The sequence below is a fragment of the Symphalangus syndactylus genome, chromosome 21 (assembly GCF_028878055.3).
Source record: "Symphalangus syndactylus isolate Jambi chromosome 21, NHGRI_mSymSyn1-v2.1_pri, whole genome shotgun sequence".
In the NCBI taxonomy this organism is placed as follows: domain Eukaryota; kingdom Metazoa; phylum Chordata; class Mammalia; order Primates; family Hylobatidae; genus Symphalangus; species Symphalangus syndactylus.
This window is the reverse complement of record NC_072443.2, coordinates 58,828,268-58,847,736: the sequence shown is the minus strand read 5'-3', so window position 1 is coordinate 58,847,736 and position 19,469 is coordinate 58,828,268. Positions and strand designations below refer to the sequence as shown.

The following is a 19,469-nucleotide window of genomic DNA, read 5'->3' as shown; positions in this document are numbered from 1 at the left end:
AGTGGGGATGGTTAATGGGTGCAAAAATATAGTTAGAATGAATAAGATCTAGTATTTGATAGCACAACAGGGTGACTACAGCCAACAATTTATTGTACATTTAAAAATAAGAGTATAATTGGATTGTTTGTAACACAAAGAGAGGATAAATGCTTGAGGTGATGGATACCCCATTTACCCTGATGTGATTATTATGCATGGTATGCCTGTATCAAAATATCAGCCGGGCACAGTGGCTCATGCCTGTAATCCCGGCACTTTGGGAGGCCGAGGCGGGCAGATCATGAGATCAGGAGTTAGAGACCAGCCTGGCCAACATAGTGAAACCCCATCTCTAATAAAAATACAAAAAATTAGCCGGGCATGGTGGCGGGCGCCTATAATCCCAGCTACTCTGGAGGCTGAGGCAGGAGAATTGCTTGAACCCAGGAGGCAGAAGTTGCAGTGAGCCGAGATCGCGCCATTGCACTCCAGCCTGGGTGACAGTGCGAGACTCTGTCTCAAAAAAAAAAAAAGTCTCATGTACCCCATAAATAAATACATGTACCCACAAAAGTTTTTAAAACTTAAATGCTTCCAGCAGAAACAGAAAATCAAATACCGCATGTTCTCATTCATAAGTGGGAGCTAAACAGCGGGTACGCATGGTCATAAAGGTGGAAACAATAGACACCAGGGACTCCAAAAAGGGGAGAGAGGAAGAGGAGGAGGAGGCAAGGGTTGAAGAGTACCTATTGGGTACTATGTTCACCATTTGGGTGATGAGTTAAATAGAAGTCTAAACCCCAGCACTACACAGTATATCCATGTAACAAACTTGCACGTGTACCCCTGAATCTAATGTTTAAGAAAAAAGAAATGCTTGCGTTCTGCTTCCTTCAAAACTCAGTTCAGCGTGGTTAGAGTAACTGAGGAACTAAGGGTTATATTTTACTTCATTTCAATTTAATTTTTTTTTTTTTTTTTTTTTTTTGAGGTGGAGTCTCACTCTGTCACCCAGGCTGGAGTGCAGTGGTGCGATCTCAGCTCACTGCAAGCTCTGCCTCCCGGGTTCACGCCATTCTCCTGCCTCAGCCTCCTGAGCAGCTGGGACTACAGGTGCCCGCCACCATGCCTGGCTAATTTTTTTGTATATTTTAGTAGACAGGGTTTCACCGTGTTAGCCAGGATGGTCTCGATCTCCTAACCTCATGATCCGCCCGTCTCGGCCTCCAAAAGTGCTGGGATTACAGGCGTGAGCCACTGTGCCTGGCCCATTTCAATTTAATTTTTAAGGCTTGAAGCAATATAAAAGTTTGTTGTTGTTAAAAACAACTTTGAAATGAGCCCATATTTCCCTTAAAATGCCCAAAGTTTGTGTTTTTTTTTTTGAGACAGTCTCTCTCTGTTGCCCAAGCTGGGGTACAGTGGTGCCACCTTGGCTCACTGTAACCTCTGCCTCCCAGGCTCTAGTGATTCTTGTGCCTCAGCCTCCCAACTAGCTGGGATTATAGGCACGTGCCTCCACACCTGGCTAATTTTGTCTCTTTAGTAGAGACTGAGTTTCACCATTTTGGCCAGGCTGGCCTCAGACGCCTGGCTTCAAGTAATCTGCCCACCCTGGCCTCCCAAAGTGCGGGATTTACAGGCATGAGCCACCACACCTGGCCAATGCCCAAAGTTTCGCATCCTACTTATGATATGCTTTAAGTATAAAATACACATCAAATTTTGAAGATTTAATAGAAAAAATGTAAAATACTCGTTTTAAAAGTGATTACATGTTGACATGTCTTGGATATGATGGGTTAAGTAAAGTATATTAAATAATTTTTCAAAACTCAGTTCAAGCATTGAACAGTAAGTTCTCATACCATTTTCTCACCAAACACTTGTGTCTGGCTTTTAGACCATTGAAACTGGAACACTTCATTTTTCTTTTTGTTTAAGAGGTGGGGAGCAGAGGTCAGAGGTTACTGAATTAGCAAATCATACAGAGTGCTTTTCCACAGACTGTATTAGAGGCCATTCCTAGCTAGGTAAATGGAGAGCATTCAGGGTAGATCTTGCATTTTCAGTCAGGAGCCAGCTTAAAGGGCAGAGATGATGGGTTATGAGTCAGAACCATGAGGCAAAGGAACAGGTGTCTATCAAGAGGGGTCAGCCCTCCCCCAGGGGCCTTCCTGAAGAGGCTGGTTCCCCACTTGGGGACTTCGCCAACTTGTTTTTCTCCATTTGACTCGGGTTTTGCTGGCCTAGGTCTGGCTGCCTCAATTACTAAAAAGACAAGGTCAATAGAAGGGATGTGGAAGACGAATTGGGAACAGAAAAAGGGTCTCAGAACTCAACAGCCAAAAAGAAGGCAGCTATCTGCTCTGAAAGATTTAACAGAAATAATGCAAAGGAGAGTGAGGTCAGCTGCCAGCAGCTTAGATGAAGCAGGGAGAGTGGACATGATACAAATGCCAGTGGAACAGGCAGCCACACACCCTACCAACGTCTTGATTCTTGGAAATCAAACTTCCCCCTTTGGAGTCTTAGAGATCCTCAGCCCTTTCCTGCGGAAGCATCCACTTTACTCCTCACTACTTGACTGACTTCTTAAAGCAAGGGCTTTTAACAGGATCTGGGGATGGGTTCATCAGTGGACTTGAGAGAGCCCAGAAATCCCTGGAAATGTAAGTAGATTATGATGTGTACATATTTTTTTTTCAGGAGATAGTCCATACTTTTTATCAGATTTTCAGATTGCTTTTAGACCCACAGAAAGTTAAGTGGCCCCCACTGGAGTACATCCTACTTAAGCCAGCAGGAATGCCAGCCCTTGGTAGGCTTCCTCAGTAGGCTTCCAGGACAACCTCTCCACAAACCAGCTCTTGCCCCAGCACCAATTAAAGCCCCTCACTCTGTCCCAGGTTATATCCAGGTAGCTTTTCTGTTGCTGTCCCCACCCCTAGTCTGCTGCTACCTCAGATAGAGCCAGAAAGTGACCTAGTCGTTCCCACGCACAACTCTTTGCTGTAGCAGCAAAACTTTCCTTCCTATTATCTTACAGGTAGAGAAGCCTTCAGATGGTACTTGGCAATCTTCCAGGGATCCACTTTCCATTTGCACATTGTGTGACCCATTCAGCAGTGAGCTTCACTCCCTGTCTTGTCACCTCACAACTTCCCCATTTCCCATTGTAGTGTAACAGGATCATGTTCTCCTAGCCTTTAGCTAAATTCTGGGTTGGTTTGCCTTCCCATCACCAGATATCTCCTCCCATTCCCCCCACCCAACTAGATTTCGGCAAACACTATTTACTTAAAACAAGTAACCTTACAATTAGATATTGAAGTTTGTGCCAGTTGCCTGTTTCTAGAAATCTCTTAGAGTGAATTCTTACAGTGATGAGGAAAAGAAGCCTCTAAAACATTTCTCACTCACCCCTTACCCCCGCTAGAAAGGTTGTTCCCGTCTACACCGAACAGTTCCAAATCACAGTAAGCACATAGAGGTCAGTGGGTTTGGATCAAATCCCAGCTTACCCCTCATTATATGACCTTACACATCACTTAACCTCCCTTAGCCTGTTTTTCTTCATCTGTGTAACAGCAACAATGCATGCCACCTGCCACATATCCCTCATGGGCTTGCTGTGAAATTCATTGAGAAGATGATGCGTTTTTCAGTACCATGTCCAGCACATGTTACACATGCAACAACCACCCAATCTGATCCGATCCTGTTGGTAACACTGGCGCCTCTTGTTTGGGAGTGAGACTCCCTCAGTAGAGGTTGTGGATTAAGTACTAGGGATATCTGACTGATTGTGGCAGTCTTGATGCTGATAAAACTTTGGGGAGTGCTCCTGGGCCCATTATGCTGGCCTGGAAGAGTCAAAGGAGTCCCAGGTGTTCCTTCAACTGTGCATGCTTCAGAAAACCATCTGACCCTGAAAATGCTGTTTCTCTCTCAGCACATTTGCAGGTCGGCCACACTGGCTGGATGGGGAGAGCTGTATGGACGCTCAGGCTACAACTATTTTTTCTCAGGTGAATGTTGAACAGCATCCTCTGATGTAGAATGAGAACCCAGTCATAGAGAATAGCTACCCGGGCCGGGCGCCATGGCTCACGCCTGTAATCTCAACACTTTGGGAGGCCAAGGTGGGCGGATCATGAGGTCAGGAGTTCGAGACCATCCTGGCTAACACGGTGAAACCCCATCTCTACTAAAAAATAAAAAAAAAATAGCCAGGCGTGGTGGTGCACGCCTGTAGTCCCAGCTACTCAGGAGGCTGAGACAGGAGAATCGCTTGAACCCGGGAGGTGGAGGTTGCAGTGAGCTGAGATCACGCCACTGCACTCCAGCCTCGGTGACAGAGTGAGACTCCGTCTCAAAGAAAAAAAAAAAAAAAACAGAATAACCACCCATGGTCACAGTAGTATAGGTAGGGGGTCTGAGTGAGCTGGGTGGAGATCGGGGCCTTCCTTTGATCAGGGACCAGGAGACAAATAGGAGTTCACCTTAGAGGTGAAGACTACCAGGCATACGGGGGCATAGTGTGTCCTTAGGAGTAGAGCCATGTAGGCCCAGCCCACCCTTGGCACTACGGGGAAGGAGGCTGGTGAGGAGGCCCCTGTGTGGAGCCCTGGGTCACCAGTCTCAGTACTGACAGATGGGTTTCTCTGGCAGGGGGTGCAGATGATGCCTGGGCAGATGTGGAGGACGTCACGGAGGAGGACTGTGCTCTTCGGTCAGTGCTGGGTTGCTATGGTCAGGGGCTTGTGTTGGGGATGGGGTGTCTGTCCAGACATGGCCACGTTCATATTGTCCGTGGATATTTGTAACTGGTTCAGGTGAGTGGATTGGCTTCTTTCTCTTCTGTCTGCCAAGTCTGTGCCCCTGAAATATGGCTGTTGAAGTCCACTGGGTAGCAGCCAAATACCTGAGCAGTCAGTCTCCATCTTGACTGCACATCTGGATTCACAGAGAACATCCCACTCTTGGGGTTCCTGGTAATGCAGGCCTGAAATAGGGCCCAGACATCTATATTTGTTTTAAAGCCCCACAGAGTTGCCAGTTTGCAGCTATGATGCTGACTACCAACCTGCCAGATCTCACCCAGTACACCTGGTACTGAGGCACAGGGCAAGGGCTACAGTCCATACATAGGGGACATGAGGTCTAGCCTGGAAGGCATATTTGGAGACCAGATGTGTCACAGCTGCATGATTGGTACTACACATAAGAAGAGCTTGGTACAGAACAGGAGTTTGAGTCCCTATAAAAGGAGGAAATGGGCTGGTTCACACTCTTCCTATCCCCTTTCCAAATGTTTGTAGAAAACAGTACTACAGGATATTTTAGAAAAGCTCCTTTGCATGGTTTGTACCACATGGGAAGTCTTTAACTGGTGTCAAGCATCTCTGGAATGCACACAAGCACCCTAGTTAAGATCAGCTTCCCAAATCATAGTTCAGTTCATGAAAGGGCATCTTGCTATGCCCAGGTTCTGCCTGTTAGTTCTGAAAGCAGCGGCTCTGGCTTGTGCTCAAGAATGTTTGGCTCTTCTCCCTAGATCAGGTGACCTCTGCCCAGCCAGGTCACCATCTTCAGCATACACTGTTCTTGGCAAGGAAACTGCTGGGGACAACAAAGCTGTGTGGATTAAAAAATAAAAAAGTAATGGTGACTGTTTATGCTTTCTACTTCTGCCTATATCTGCAGGGCTGATCAAAAGGTGACACTGAGATAGAAAAATTTTATCTTTCTCTTTGCTTCATCGGCCTGCTAGGTAGAGAGAATTTACTTGCTAGTATTTCATAATCAGTTGATAAAATAGCTCTAAAAACTTTATCTCTACAAGAATTTCAGACTGCTACATTATGAGCAAGTCATGTGGCTAAAAATGGTCATAAATGGGGGAAAAGGAGAGGGTGGAAGGAGATCAATTCTAATGGAAATGGAAAGCTTCTATCAGCCACCAGCCTGCTGCATTTTAGAACGCTGAGATTATCTTGAGTCTTCTGGCTTAATATCAAGCAATGCCAGAAAGTCCTTTTCCATTTCCACCTGCAAATTTTTCCTCTTTGAAATATGTCCCAGAGATTGGGGTAATCTCTTAGTCACTTTCCCTGCAACCTCTCTGAAATCAGTTGTCCTGTTTGGCACCCATGTGTCCACCTAGCACACGCCCCAGCTTCTGGAGAAGAGTGACATCCATACTTCCCTGAATGAGTGCCCACCCCCAAGCTCCTGTGAGTGAACATGCCATGTAACTTCTCCCTCTGGCTCTTTATTTCAGAAGTGGTGACACGCATCTTTTTGATAAGGTCAGAGGCTATGACATCAAGCTGCTTCGATACCTGTCAGTCAAATACATCTGTGACCTGATGGTGGAGAACAAGAAGGTGAAGTTTGGCATGAAGTAAGTACAGGCACCCACCACAAAATGAGCAGAGGCAATGTGTACAGATTTGCAGGGCTGGCGTTAGTATGTAGCTGTCACTGTGTGCTGGCCTTCTTACAAAGGGCTTTCTGTACATTATCTCACTGTATCTTCAGACAGCCCTACAAAACAGGTACCAGTGTCCCCCTTTTACAGATACTGAAGCACAGAGAGATGAAGTAGCTTGCTTAGGTTGTATGTTAGTGACTGAGGCAGCCATCAGTTTCTTCCCAGTGCTCTGTTGCCACCTTCTCTTACATATCTCTGTATTTTTTTTTTTCCGTCTCCAAGTTCTATGCCATGTGTGGTAGATTAGAATCTCTTAATTTTTTTTATTTATTTTTCATAGTGACAGAGTCTTTGTTGCCTAAAGTGGTCTCAAACATGTGGCCTTAAGCAGTCCTCCTGCCTCAGCTTCCCAAAGTGCTGGGATTACAAGAATGAGCCACTGTGCCTGGTCCTGGAATTTCTTTTAAAATTGAACAAAAAAATCAGCATATATTCAAATTTTACTTCAGTGACTGCTGTCATATAAAAATAACACATATGGACCAAATTCAAATGTAAGAAGTCAAAACTAGGGCGCGGTGGCTCACGCTTGTAATCCCAGCACTTTGGGAGGCTGAGGCAGGCGGATCACGAGGTCAGGAGATCGAGACCACGGTGAAACCCCGTCTCTACTAAAAATACAAAAAAAAAAAAAAAAATTAGCCGGGCGTGGTGGCGGGCGCCTGTAGTCCCAGCTACTCGGAGAGGCTGAGGCAGGAGAATGGCGTGAACCCGGGAGGCGGAGCTTGCAGTGAGCCGAGATTGCGCCACTGCACTCCAGCCTGGGCGACACAGCAAGACTCCGTCTCAAAAAAAAAAAAAAAAAAGTCAAAACTAAAAAATAGAGCCTGGGTTAGTGATGAGACTATAGGAGCTTTTTCCAACATTTTGTTTTTTAAATGTTTTTAAATTGTCCTAAAAGGTGGTCTTAGAAAATAAGGCATACTGAGGCTAAAGTTAGAGCTCATCTATCTGCAGAGCTGAATATTGCCTTATTCCTCCCTTCCTTTATCTGTCAGAGTCCCCAGTGTTTATTTTCAGATGCTGTTTGTTCACCCTGTTTAGAAGTGGGCTCAGTGACTATTAGAGAAGACAGGAGAGCAGAAAAAAAGCGTTCCCATAGGATCATATTATTTGGCTCTCATCTCACCCCTGGGTCAGAGTGGCTACACTGTGTGCATTTTGGGGTCAGGTGGAAGGTTGTTCCCCACCTTTAGGCTCTGATTGAGGCTTGCTGTAGTATTAGAGGGGAAGTAACTTCCCTTGCTTGATATGTTGGAATAGGGGCAGAGAAGGTAGAGTTCTTTTTTTGAGATGGAGCCTCACTCTGTCACCCCAGCTGGAGTGCAGTGGCGCAATCTTGGCTCACTGCAACCATCTGCCTCCTGGGTTCAAGCAATTCTCCTGCTTCAGCGTCCTGATTAGCTGGGATTACGGGAGCGCGCCACCACACCCCGCTAATTTTTTATATTTTTGATAGAGACAATGTTTCACCATGTTGTCCAGGCTGGTCTTGACGGGTTTCTCCATGTTGGGAACATGACCTCCAGCCGATGCATCTGGCTGAAGTTATAGTTCTTAATTGTACAAAGTAGGCACTGCTGAAGGGAATTATTAACATTGAAGAATAGTTTTTTAGCAGAAGCTTCATTTGTGATTATAACCCTTATTTGGGGAATGGTGTGTGTTTGTGTGTGTGTTGCGACACTGTAACACGTTGTGTCTTTGTCTTGTAGTGTAACCTCCTCTGAGAAGGTGGACAAAGCCCAGCGCTATGCCGACTTCACTCTCCTCTCCATCCCGTATCCAGGTAGGGGGCTTTCTTCCAGTGGCAGGCATCCTAGGACTGGGAACCTGGGGGGCCATGAGCAAGCCCTCTCTACTTAGTTACACTGGTGCCCTGGGAGCTTTCCTGGAGGGTTTGTGTCAGGCAGTGTAGGACATTTTGGTTCCCAGTCACAGGCCACACTAAGCATAGGATAGTGTCCTGGGGAAGGGGCTTTCCACTCAAGGGGTCTAGGGATTTTGTACTGTCACTGGTCCTAGCCACAGCCTTGAGTGAAGTACTTCACCCCTCCAAGCCTCAAGTTTTCTCAGGAACTTGGAACGATTTAGCTCAGTTTTGATTTATATGAAAGTGGTCTGTGCATGAAAATACTGTTTAAGTGTAAAATGACACTATTAGTACTCTGTGTGAGCAACTACACTTGCTGCTCTAGCCTGAGTGGATGTCATCCTTTGGGTGCATGACTTGAAGTGATTGAGTTATTTGTGGAAATTGCCCCAGGCAAGGCTATTCTGGTGGTAGAAGAACACATAATTGCTATGTTCCCAGTAACTGGACAGTGGCCACACCATGTTGCAAAGCACATTGGTATCCACAAAGCTGCATTTGTTCCTGGCACATAAAAGTGTGTGCAACCTGTGGCCAGGGCTGTATTCTCTGCACTGGATATTAAAGCTGTTGGTCTAGTGTGTAGCATTCAAGTTTTCTGGCAATACCTGCCTGTTCAGCAAGGGAGGCCAAGGACCTCTAACAGTGCAAGATGTTGTCAGTAGACAACAGGGAGTAATATACTCTTTCTCCTTAAAACCTCTCTCCTATTTCTCAGCACCAGCATCTGCCTTCAGTGTTGTGTTGGACCTTATCTCCTAAATCTTGGGGCCACATAGCCAGGAGCAAGGGCAGGCAGGTTCATCTAGTGCCTTGTGAGAGGGGTGTCCTCATCATGTGCAAGCTGGTGGTATCCAAACTCCAGCCCCTGGTAACCCAGCATCTCTACAGGGGACTTCACCTGAGTCTGTTCACTGTTCTCTGCTAGCATAGTATTTGGTGCCACATAGAACCGGGCAGGAATCCCAGCCCTAGCACTGTGTCTCCTTGAACAAGTCCTGTAACCCTTCTGAGCATCAGTTTCCTCGTTAATAAAATGAAGATAATGGTGCTTATTTCAGAGTGAAGTGCCAGACCCCTCCATAACAGGTGTCTTGTAAATTATAGGCCTAATGATGAGTAGTTGGGAAAGCTTCAGGGAACCTCCTCTTCCCTAAAAGCAAGTTTGGGCTGATGCAGATGATGATGATGATGATGATGATGATGATGATGATAACGATGCTGGAGTGAGCTTGGCAGTATCAGACCCACACTGATGGGTGTATCCTACCTAAGGGGGTCCACACTGGAACCATTGGGTAACGCCATAGCTGGTTTTCAGACATAGTTTCCAGCTCCCAGGAGATGCTTTGGGGGTTCCACAGACTGAACTCTGCAGGTTTGCACTGCCTGAGGAACCAGGCATCACTTCGTTTAAATTTAGGTTCCAAGTAGGACTTGGTTTGGAAAAAATAGTTTTGCTAGTAGTATAAATACCATTGCTCCAAAATAGTAGCACAGTGTCCTTTCTGCTGTAGTTTGGCAACTTGTTACAAGACTCCCAAAATGTTATCACCCTTTGACCCAGGTATTTTTCTAATAATTGGTCATTAGGCTATAATTCAGCCACTTGGTGTTGAGGACGTTCATCATGATGTCTGTTTGTAATAGCAAAACAAGAAATGTTTTCACTAATCAGAATAATGATTGAATGATGGCACATCCCTCAGTAGAATGAAATATTGTGTAGTCATAGAAGAATCGAAAGTGGGCTGGGCATGATGGCTCACGCCTTTAATCTCAGCACTTTGGGAGGCCTAGGCAGTAAGATTGCTTGAGCCCAGGAGTTCAAGACCAGCCTGGGAAACAGCGACACTCTGTCTCTACCAAAAAAAAAAAAGAAAATGCTTACACTTTTTGACATGGAAAACATCACAGAGCTTAAGATAAGCAGGATACAGAATCACATAGTACACTCTCAACTAAGTAAAGGAAACTGTGCTTATAAAAAAGGCTTAAAAGGAAGTGTGCCAAAATGTTAAGATGCCTGAATGCTTTCCCCAAAGCTTTTTTTGTTTTAAAAGGCATCAAAAGCCAAGCGCGGTGGCTCACGCCTATAATCCCAGCACTTTGGGAGGCCGAGGCAGGCAGATCACCTGAGGCAGGGAGTTCAAGACCAGCCTGACCAACATGGAGAAACCCTATCTCTACTAAAAATACAAAATTAGCCGGGCGTGGTGGCGCATGCCTGTAATCCAAGCTACTTGGGAGGCTGAGGCAGGAGAATCGCTTGAACCCGGGAGGCGGAGGTTGCAGTGAGCCAGGATTGTGCCATTGCACTCCAGTCTGGACAACAAGAGCGAAACTCCGTCTCAAAACAAAAATAAAAACAAAAACAAATAAAACAAATAAAAGGTACCAAAAGAGACCAAAATTTGTATGTACTGCATCTGACAGTGTATGTGTGTTAGGGAGGGTAATGAGGATCAATTAAAAAAAAGCTGGAGATGGGGTGAGACACCATTGCACACCCAAATAAGGGGGACAGGAGAATCACTTTTTATTTGATAGACTTATGTTCTTGTGGTTTTTTTTTTTACATACTTCTATTACTTTATAATAAGAAAAAAAAATAAAATTACTATTATCCAAACCAAGTCACAAGCTGCACTTTGATGCTGTTTAAGGAATCTCAGTTGAGCCCGGTGATGACTTTGAGGCTCAAACAGGTACTCAGTAGTCTCAGTTCTAGATGTGTCACACTCTCTTGGGCCCTTGGAAATGAGAAGTATTCTGGGATCATTTCTTTCAGCACACCAACATAGATGGGCCCAAATTCTGCAGCACAAATCTAATTTGTTTCCTCCTTGAGTGAATGGCCCTTCTCAGCCTGCTTTTGGTCCCTCTTCTCTTGCCTGACAGTGGTTCAGAAGCCTATTCAGGTAATGAACATTGGGCATTGCCCTGAGTAGAGTCTATTTTAATTCTGTTTCTCACAAAAACTGCTTCTGCATCATAGGTGGGTCTGAGCTCAGCCTAAGGCCTGCAGTGTTGATTTGAGCAGCTAGAGTTGGGAAAACAGCACTTCACAAGAGCTCTGAGGGATAATTGCTGTCTCTCCTCAACCTGGGCTCATAACTAAGGGCCTCTGTCTGAGATCTATAATTCTTCTTTCTCCCAGTGAGGCTCCCAAGAATAGGCTAAAGTGTTATGGCTGAGGATTATTTCCAGACTTCTCGAGGCCTGGGGATTAGAGTGCAGGGTGTGTATGGAATGAAAGCCACTTCTGGAACACATGGGCTGGGTCTCCAGGGAAGCTTTCCTATCTTCCCTGAGGTGGCCTCAGACAGGGACTTGGCCCAAGAATTGCTGCGGCATTCCATGTGAATCTTCTTTGTGGCTGCTTCCCCTGAATTTAGACAATTGTTTTTTTGCCTCTGGGGCCTCACCAGACTTGGAGGTGTGGCCAAAGCCACGTGCCGTCTGAAGTTTGTGTAGAGGCCCTGATTGAGGTGCTGAGAATAACTGCAAGTTAGCCAAGTGCCTTCTCCTACCGTATTTCTTGAAGCCACCAGGAGCTCCTTGGAGGACTAGATGCTCACTGTGCTATGATCAGACTCAACAGGGGCAGGCCACAGCCTGGGGGGCAAGACGCATTCTCTCTGACCAAGGCTGCCAACACCAAGCACAGAGCAAAGTAGTTGACTTCAAGCTGTGGGCTGGCACTGTGGGCTCTTGTTGCAATGGCAGCGTGATGACAATAGTGTGCTGCCATTTGAGTGTCACTTGGACCAGTGCTGTGCTAGGTGTTTTATATGTATTATGTCATCCTTAAACAGCCATTTTACAAATGACAAAATCAAGGCTTAGAGACATTAAACAACTTGTTCAGCACTACAGTGTTAAGTAAAAAGCTGAGATTTTAAGCTGGGAATGTTGCCAAAGCCCTATTCTCTCCAGTGTTTCTCTCTCTATTCCCGAGGGCTTGTCCTGGTGGGGTTACTTATGATTTTTCCACCAAATAATACAGAAAAGTGCCTCTTTGCTTGCTTTGTTGGGCATGGCAGTGTCTCTTGAGCACCAGGTTTTAGGCACTGTCCGTGGGCCTTTCCAATATGTTAGGATGTTCAGTCTTCACTAAAAGCCTGCAAGGCTAGCATTATTTGCCCCCATTTTAGAGATGAGGAAGAGTGATCCTCTGCAGCTAGGCTGCAGTGTGAGTCATGCCTTTGTTTACTGGGATTGGCACTACAGAGACCTGTAGGACAAAGTGGGGCAAGTGACTGGTGACCAGTGAACATAGATGGAGAAAGTTACAAAGAGGCTGAGAGCAGGCGGTGCCTTGTGGAAAAGGCATGCAGCCAGGAAACCAGAGGGGCCCTAGAGGCTCACCCCTGGCTTTTGCCCACCCATGTCAGCCTTGGCCTCACTGGAGCCACTAGTTTGGAGAAGTGTGAGCTGGCGGCCCCCTTTCCACAGCACTCAGGGACCTGGGTCTGGCCAGGGCTGTCTCAGAAGACTTTGGGCTGGGAAGGGAGGTGTCATAACTCTGCCGTTCTTTTCCAGGCTGTGAATTTTTCAAGGAATATAAAGATCGGGATTATATGGCAGAAGGGCTCATATTTAACTGGAAGCAGGTATGAGCAATAACATACATCAAATTGGGTCTATGTCTCTTTGTAAAGGGAGGCCAGGGAGAACAACAAGCAGTCTTTGGGGAAAATAACTCCTCTTTCCTTTCTCCCCTGATTGTTTCTGTTTTCCTCTCCCTCTTCTCCTTGTATATACATGTTAAATTTTCATCATTATACTTTCCTCCCCCTTTTATTTCTCTTTTGTTTAAGGGAATTTTTCAGAAACAAGATAGGAAAAGCCCTTCCCTTCTGTACTCTCTGTGTGAAAGCTGGGGGCAGCATTCTTTGCCTTCCTCAGCCTGTAGGGGCAAGCTATGGGAAACCTGCCAGAAGCTGACCACATATTGATCTTGCATGTTTCAGCAACAGACATCAAATGTCCGACTGAAAAACTCCTACTCAGCCATAATGATCTGGTCACATTGATTTTTAAGCTGTCACTCTCAGGTAGCACAGGTATCTGGCCCAGAAAAGGCAAGCACTGCCTGTGGTAGTCACAGCCTCAGGACTGCAAGCTTCTCCATCACCTCAGCCTCCTCTGGTGGCCAACCCACATCTCACAGGAGTCTTTCTGTCCCCAGGACTACGTTGATGCCCCATTGAGCATCCCCAACTTCCTGACTCACTCTCTGAACATTGACTGGAGCCAGTATCAGGTAAGGGGCCTGACTCAAGCATTGAGGGCAGGATAAGGGATAAGGGAGTGGGGACCAAGGAGACTCCTGATGCCTGCCCCACAAGGCCCTCGTGTGTTTGCCTGATGGGCTGGCTTGTGCACTCAGTTGCCTTTGGCCCTCTCTCCTCTCAGAAAGGAGGAATTGCGTGTCCGTTCACCTATCTCCTGATTTGCTCATGTCCCAGAAAATCAAAGCTTTCTGAACGTGACTCATTCAAAGATTTGCATCCACCAGGGGATTCTGTTTCCAGAGGACCTCATAGAGTCTGCTATTCCAGATCTGGGCTTTAGTTACTTTTACATTTTTCCTTTTAAATTTGTGTTCAGCCAGAGGAAGTACAGAGCTGCCTGACCTCATTTGATTATAGAAACATTAAAATTACTTCCACCATGCTCTTCTCCGTCACTGCACACCATGGAAGGGGCCTCTAGTCTTCCTGGAAACATCTCTCCACCCTTAGCCCACAGAGTCTGAAGGCTGCCAGCAGCTTTGCTTGCCACTTGCTTCAGACAGAACAAGTAGTTTTGTTTTTCTGCGACCTTTCCCATGTCCTGTTCCTCTGCCTGGCTGCCACCTCTCAGCTTCCTCTTGTCTGGCTGACATACTGCCCTTCAGGCTTTGGCTCGAGTGTCTGCTTCAGGAAGACTTCCCTGATCTGCCTCTTCCTTATCCCTGGCGAGTTGGATGCCTGCATCTATATTCCCATTAACCCCCTGGGCACATCCATCATGGAATTTTCCACTGAACTGTAGTCACTGATTTAGAGATCTGCTTCCCTGAAATCCTGGAGGACAGGGACCCACAGCTTGTGTATCCCAGCACAGAAACAGGCACAGAGCCTAGAACTTGAAAAACTGAGCCAGTGAGCAACAGAAAACATTCTGCCTCCCTGCTAGTTTCCCCTGTCCCCAGGTCTGGACAGCTCCCACCCAGCCTTGAGATCTCTCTTTCTTTGAAAGGCTGACCCGTCTATGTTAAGCAACTGGGTGCTCCTAGATCACCAATGTCAGTACCCTGTTGTCCTGATAGCAGCAAGGTCTGTCTTGTTTTCTCTATGTATATCCAGCCCCTAATCACAAGGTTTATGCTCACAGCAACTGTTTGAGTGTATGAAGTAGGGTGATGTCAGGGTTCCCCTATGCAGGTGTTTGCAAGAGAGGGAGCACTGGGGAGGAAGGCAGACCAGTTGTCTGTTATAGTCTGGAAGCCTGGAGAAGGAACAGGTTTGGGGTACCTGTGCTATGGTCTCATGTCCCAGGCTGTGCCTAGACAGACTGAGTAGATAAAAGAACTGGCAGGCTTCCTTCTTTATGTGCTGCATGCAGAGGTCAAGTAGACTCTGCCCCAAGCCACCCTCTTTCTGGTCCCTTTCGGCACCATTTTTTCTCCTTATGCAGGTACAAAGTGGATCTGATGAACTACTCAGCAAATGAGATGTGACAGTTCCAGGCACTGGTCCCGCCAAGGATGTTTGCCTCTTTAGGAAGGGGTCCTGTGCGTGTGAGGAGGTACTCTGCTTAGTAGATGCAGGCCCTAGATCTAGGTCCCAGCTTGCCTGGCCCTTCCCGCAAGGCTCTGTGGCCTTGAACAGATGACCTCACTTCCCCCTGAAAATGGTGTTGGCAGTACCTATTTCAGAGTTGTGCCAGGCTCAAATATGATCACTGCTTGAAAGGGACTCCTGAACTGAAATACCAGACAGATTGTAATGGTAATTATGAAGAGGCTGCTAGCTAGCTAATTCAGGGAAGTGAACACTGATAAACTTCCAGGCGTGAAGGCAGCAGGGCTGGAGTGTAGCAGGCAGGCAGGCGCCTCCCAAGAGGCCACCTCTTCGGTGTTGCTCGACCTGTTTGTCTCACTGGGGCTCCTAGCATCCTCTTCCTTGGCTGGGTGTGGGCTCTGCCCTCTCTGCCCACAAAGCCCTGGGGTGCCGGTACCCTGTTCCTTTTCACCATCTCCCCAGGTGATCTCATCCATCGTCCACACCATGAGCCCACAGCCAGGCCTCTCTGATCCATACCTGCATCACCTTTCACACATGTCCCTTCAGGCGGCCCCTCAGACTCAAGCTGTCCAGAGTACAGTTGACTGTGGCCCACCATTTACCCAGATGCTCACACCTGAAACTCGAGTTCTTTGCTCCCACCACATCTGTCACCAGCTCCCATCGGTTCTCTAGTCTCTGCCTCTGGTGCAACTGCAGTCCTTCTTGCCCTCGTCTCCCGTGCAGTGCCTAGCTCAGGCCACCACTGTCTCAGTGCATCTCACAGCTGAACATGGGGCCTCACTGAGGAGTAACTAGAAATGAAATGCTCAGATAGCAAGCACTGAAATGATAGGGCAGGGCCATCATTGTCACCCTTGCCTTAAAACCTACCACTGACTTCCCATTTTCCTCAGAATACAATGCAAGAACTTGTACATGGCCTACCCAGCTCCATGCAGTCTGGTCTTGCCTGTTCTTGTGACCAGCTGATCTTCCTGCAGCCCCACTGGCCTCCCTTCAGCTCCTTAAGAAGGCAGCCCATGGCCGGGCACGGTGGCTCATGCCTGTAATCCTAGCACTTTAGGAGGCCAAGGTGGGCGGATCACGAGGGTAGGAGATCGAGACCATCCTGGCTAACACGGTGAAACCCGATCTCTACTAAAAAATTAGGCGTGGTGGCGGGCGCCTGTAGTTCCAGCTACTCCGGAGACTGAGGCAGGAGAATAGCATGAACCCGGGAGGCGGAGCTTGCAGTGAGCCGAGATCATGCCACTATACTCCAGCCTGGGCGACAGATCGAGACTCCGTCTCAAAAAAAAAGAAGGCAGCCCTCTCCAGGTTCGCACGTGCTGTTTTCTCTGCCAGAAACACATGTCTCCTTTCTCTGTTGCTTATGCTGTCTCATGTCATCACCTCTCAGAAGCCTTCTCTGATGTCCGTCCCTACAGATCAGGCTCGGCTCTCCAGTCACGTGGTTGCACAGCATCCTAGAGGTCTCCTTTTAGTTGCACACCTGCAGTGGTTAGCTTTGTCTTCCCTCTCCCGTGACTCCATGAGGGCTGAGGTCATATTCATCCTTGTGTGCCTGGTGCGAGGCCCTTCAGGAGGCATGCAGTGTGAGGCTCACTGAATGAATGAATGAATGAATGAGTGAATGAATGAATGAGTGAGTGAATGAATGAATGATAGGAGCAGTTGTGGCAGGACACATGTGTCTTGCTGCCCTCTATGTAACCAAATTGAATTCCATAGAGGATGCCCCTTCTTTCTGTGTCCTAAGACCCCTCCCTGGGGCTGCTGTCCCTCAGGCACTCAGCATTGCCCCAGTATGAACAAGCAGCAAGGAACATTCTGCAATGACCTCCTAGTCCTTGAGCACTAAGCCTTAGAGATGCCAAAGCAGCCTCTGCCCTCATGGAGATTAGACTAGGAAAAGAGGCAACAAGGTAACTATCACCTACATTACAGTTTTCACCAGTGGTCACAGAAACCCCAAAGAGAAGATAATTGGGCTGGGCCTTTGAAGGATGAATAGGAGTTTGACAACCAGGAGAAAGAGTACTCTAGGCATAGAAACATAAGCAGAGGCATGGCATTCAGCTCAGCTCCCAGAGACTTTTTCATGAAGCACATAGGATGAGAGAGTCAGGCACGAGCCTAGTTTTTTTTTTTTTTTTTTTTTTAGCATATCTCCTCGTTCCTCACTTTGAGCAGTTCCCTCAGACTTCTGCTTCTTACTCTGGTGTTATAGGAAGAGTACCTACAGCGATTAAGAATGTGGACTTTGGAGTCTGGCAGGGCTGGATTTATCCTTCAGCTCAGCCGTGTGACCTTGGGCCTCTACCAGCCCAGCCCTCCCCAGCCTGTAGCTCCTGCCCCAGCCCTGGGAACTTGCTGCCCCTCCCTGATGGTCAGCATCTCCTCCAGACAGCTGTCATGGTGGCTGGCATTCCGCAGCTCTCTTGTCCTCGGTGGGGCCTGCCCTCCCCGGCTGCTGCAGTCTTCCCCCAGCCCACCTGATGCTCACTGGGCTTGATGCAGTGCAGCTCTTACCTTCCTCTCCTGCTTTTCCTTGCCCTGTGAGAATCACTGCTCCATTGGCAATGGTGTGTCTGACACGTTGAGCCAGATGAGTTGAGAGACCCCTTGTGCAGCTACTGATAATGACTTTATTAGCACAGCACTACAGCGCCTGTCTCTGGAGTCACTAAAAGTGGGTCAGAACTCTCCAGGGGCATGGGAGAGTCAGGTAAATGAGCCTGTTTTAAATTCCTGGGAAAGCCACTCCAATTACAGGTGCCGTGTTCCCCCTCCCCGTGGGAAGTGCTGTCTTGCTGGCATGCGTCACCCTCTCTGCACAGCCCCAGAACACTGCTAAGCAATTGTATCTTCAGAGAACAGAGGCTGCCCCAGCTAGGGAAAAGGGTGCCGCAAAACTGGGTCAGGCCCTTCCATGGAGTTCCAGGTTCTGAGTGGGCTGTTTCTTAGAGGGTCTGGACTAGACCTTGCACTTGGGCTAGAACAGAGGTTCTCATCTCTTTAAGGCTTTTGCTTAATTTTCCATCTCCCACCTCATGGGCCTCCTTTTTTAAAAGACTTCCCCTGCGAGACAGATTCCATTTATTGTTCATCAAAAGATAGTATGCAGTAAATAGCAATGAAAAGCAAATGAAGCATGTTTGAAAAGGTTGATGTTTTAGTTTCTGTGATGTGATGGCAAATGAAGGAATGAATCTTTTTATGTGGCCATTTGGAGACATTGGCCACAGCCTCAGGGCTCTTCATTTACCTTTACTGACTTCCTGGACAGCCACACCAGGAGCCCAGCACTTAGGGAACCCTAATGTGGGCAGGGGGCTCTGGGTCACCCTGGCCCCAGCATCCCTTTCTGTTCCTCAGTCTCACATTGGGTCAGACCGCCCCCCCCCCGCCGCGAGTAGGGGGTCCACAGGCTGAGGGGTGGAGGGAGAGGTGGTAGGAGCTGCTGGAGATGGAATATGAATGTCCCAGATTATCTGGGATTCAAAACCTATGGTTTGTAACCAAGGGCCTTGTGTAGTTGTTGCCCCAGAATAACTCTTGGCATTTTATTTTTTAAATACTTTAAATTCTAAATCTGAGTTAATGTCCATTCTTAGACTCCTTTTCTTCTCACTTTTCTCCAACAGTGTTGGGACCTGGTGCAACAAACACAAAACTACCTGAAGCTGCTGCTTTCCTTAGTTAACAGTGATGGTGAGTCTGTCTCCTCCAGAGCCCTCGAGCCACTGCACCCTTGGGGAGTTCCCAGTTCATTCTACCTCAACTGTATGTTTGTTGGAGTCACACACCTAACTTTTGTGCTGCGGGAGAGGGATTTGGGGAGTTCCTAGAATCCCAGAGGCTGGGTGGGATTTGTCCATTGGTGGCTTTATTCCATGTCCTCAAAATCCTGGAAAACAAAATTAAGAACTCATTGCCATCTCTGCCGTGCACAGGGTATTTTCACACTGGCTCAGCATTGCACATCAGCATTGTGTGTGGGGCCAGGATGGGCCTCTCATTCAGAAAGATGAGGCATGAGATGAGAGGATCAATCCGGGCTGCTCAGCGGATGCACACAGCCTGTAGAGGCCCTGTTCTCCAGAGTCCTCCACCCAGTTTGGCTGTTTTGATTGGATGGGCCTGGCTTGCTCAATGTCTCTAGGGCAGACGGACTCTAAATCTCTGGTAGCAATCAGGACTTCTGTAGGAGTTGCACTTGCTCAAATAAGTGGAAATGCATTGGCTTATGGAACCAAGAAGGCCCAAGAACAGAGTCAGGTGAACATCATAAAGAATCTTTCTCTGTTTC

At 47.4% G+C, this 19,469-nt stretch overlaps 1 protein-coding gene across 16 annotated transcripts in view; it reads left to right on the top strand.

Moving 5' to 3' along the window:
* MTMR14 (myotubularin related protein 14) overlaps window positions 1–19,469 on the top strand; it is a 53,618-nt gene that overhangs the window by 15,739 nt on the left and 18,410 nt on the right. For 3 of the 16 annotated variants that reach the window (XM_055258957.2, XM_055258960.2, XM_055258965.2), the window contains exons 4-10: window positions 3,941–4,016; window positions 4,660–4,720; window positions 6,272–6,394; window positions 8,200–8,273; window positions 12,903–12,973; window positions 13,552–13,626; window positions 18,805–18,871. In XM_055258957.2, the coding sequence (XP_055114932.1) occupies window positions 3,941–4,016; window positions 4,660–4,720; window positions 6,272–6,394; window positions 8,200–8,273; window positions 12,903–12,973; window positions 13,552–13,626; window positions 18,805–18,871 (547 nt within the window). The remainder of the gene's footprint in view (window positions 1–3,940; window positions 4,017–4,659; window positions 4,721–6,271; window positions 6,395–8,199; window positions 8,274–12,902; window positions 12,974–13,551; window positions 13,627–18,804; window positions 18,872–19,469) is intronic. The other 13 variants (XM_055258962.2, XM_055258958.2, XM_063630461.1 and 10 more) reach the window with 5 other exon arrangements.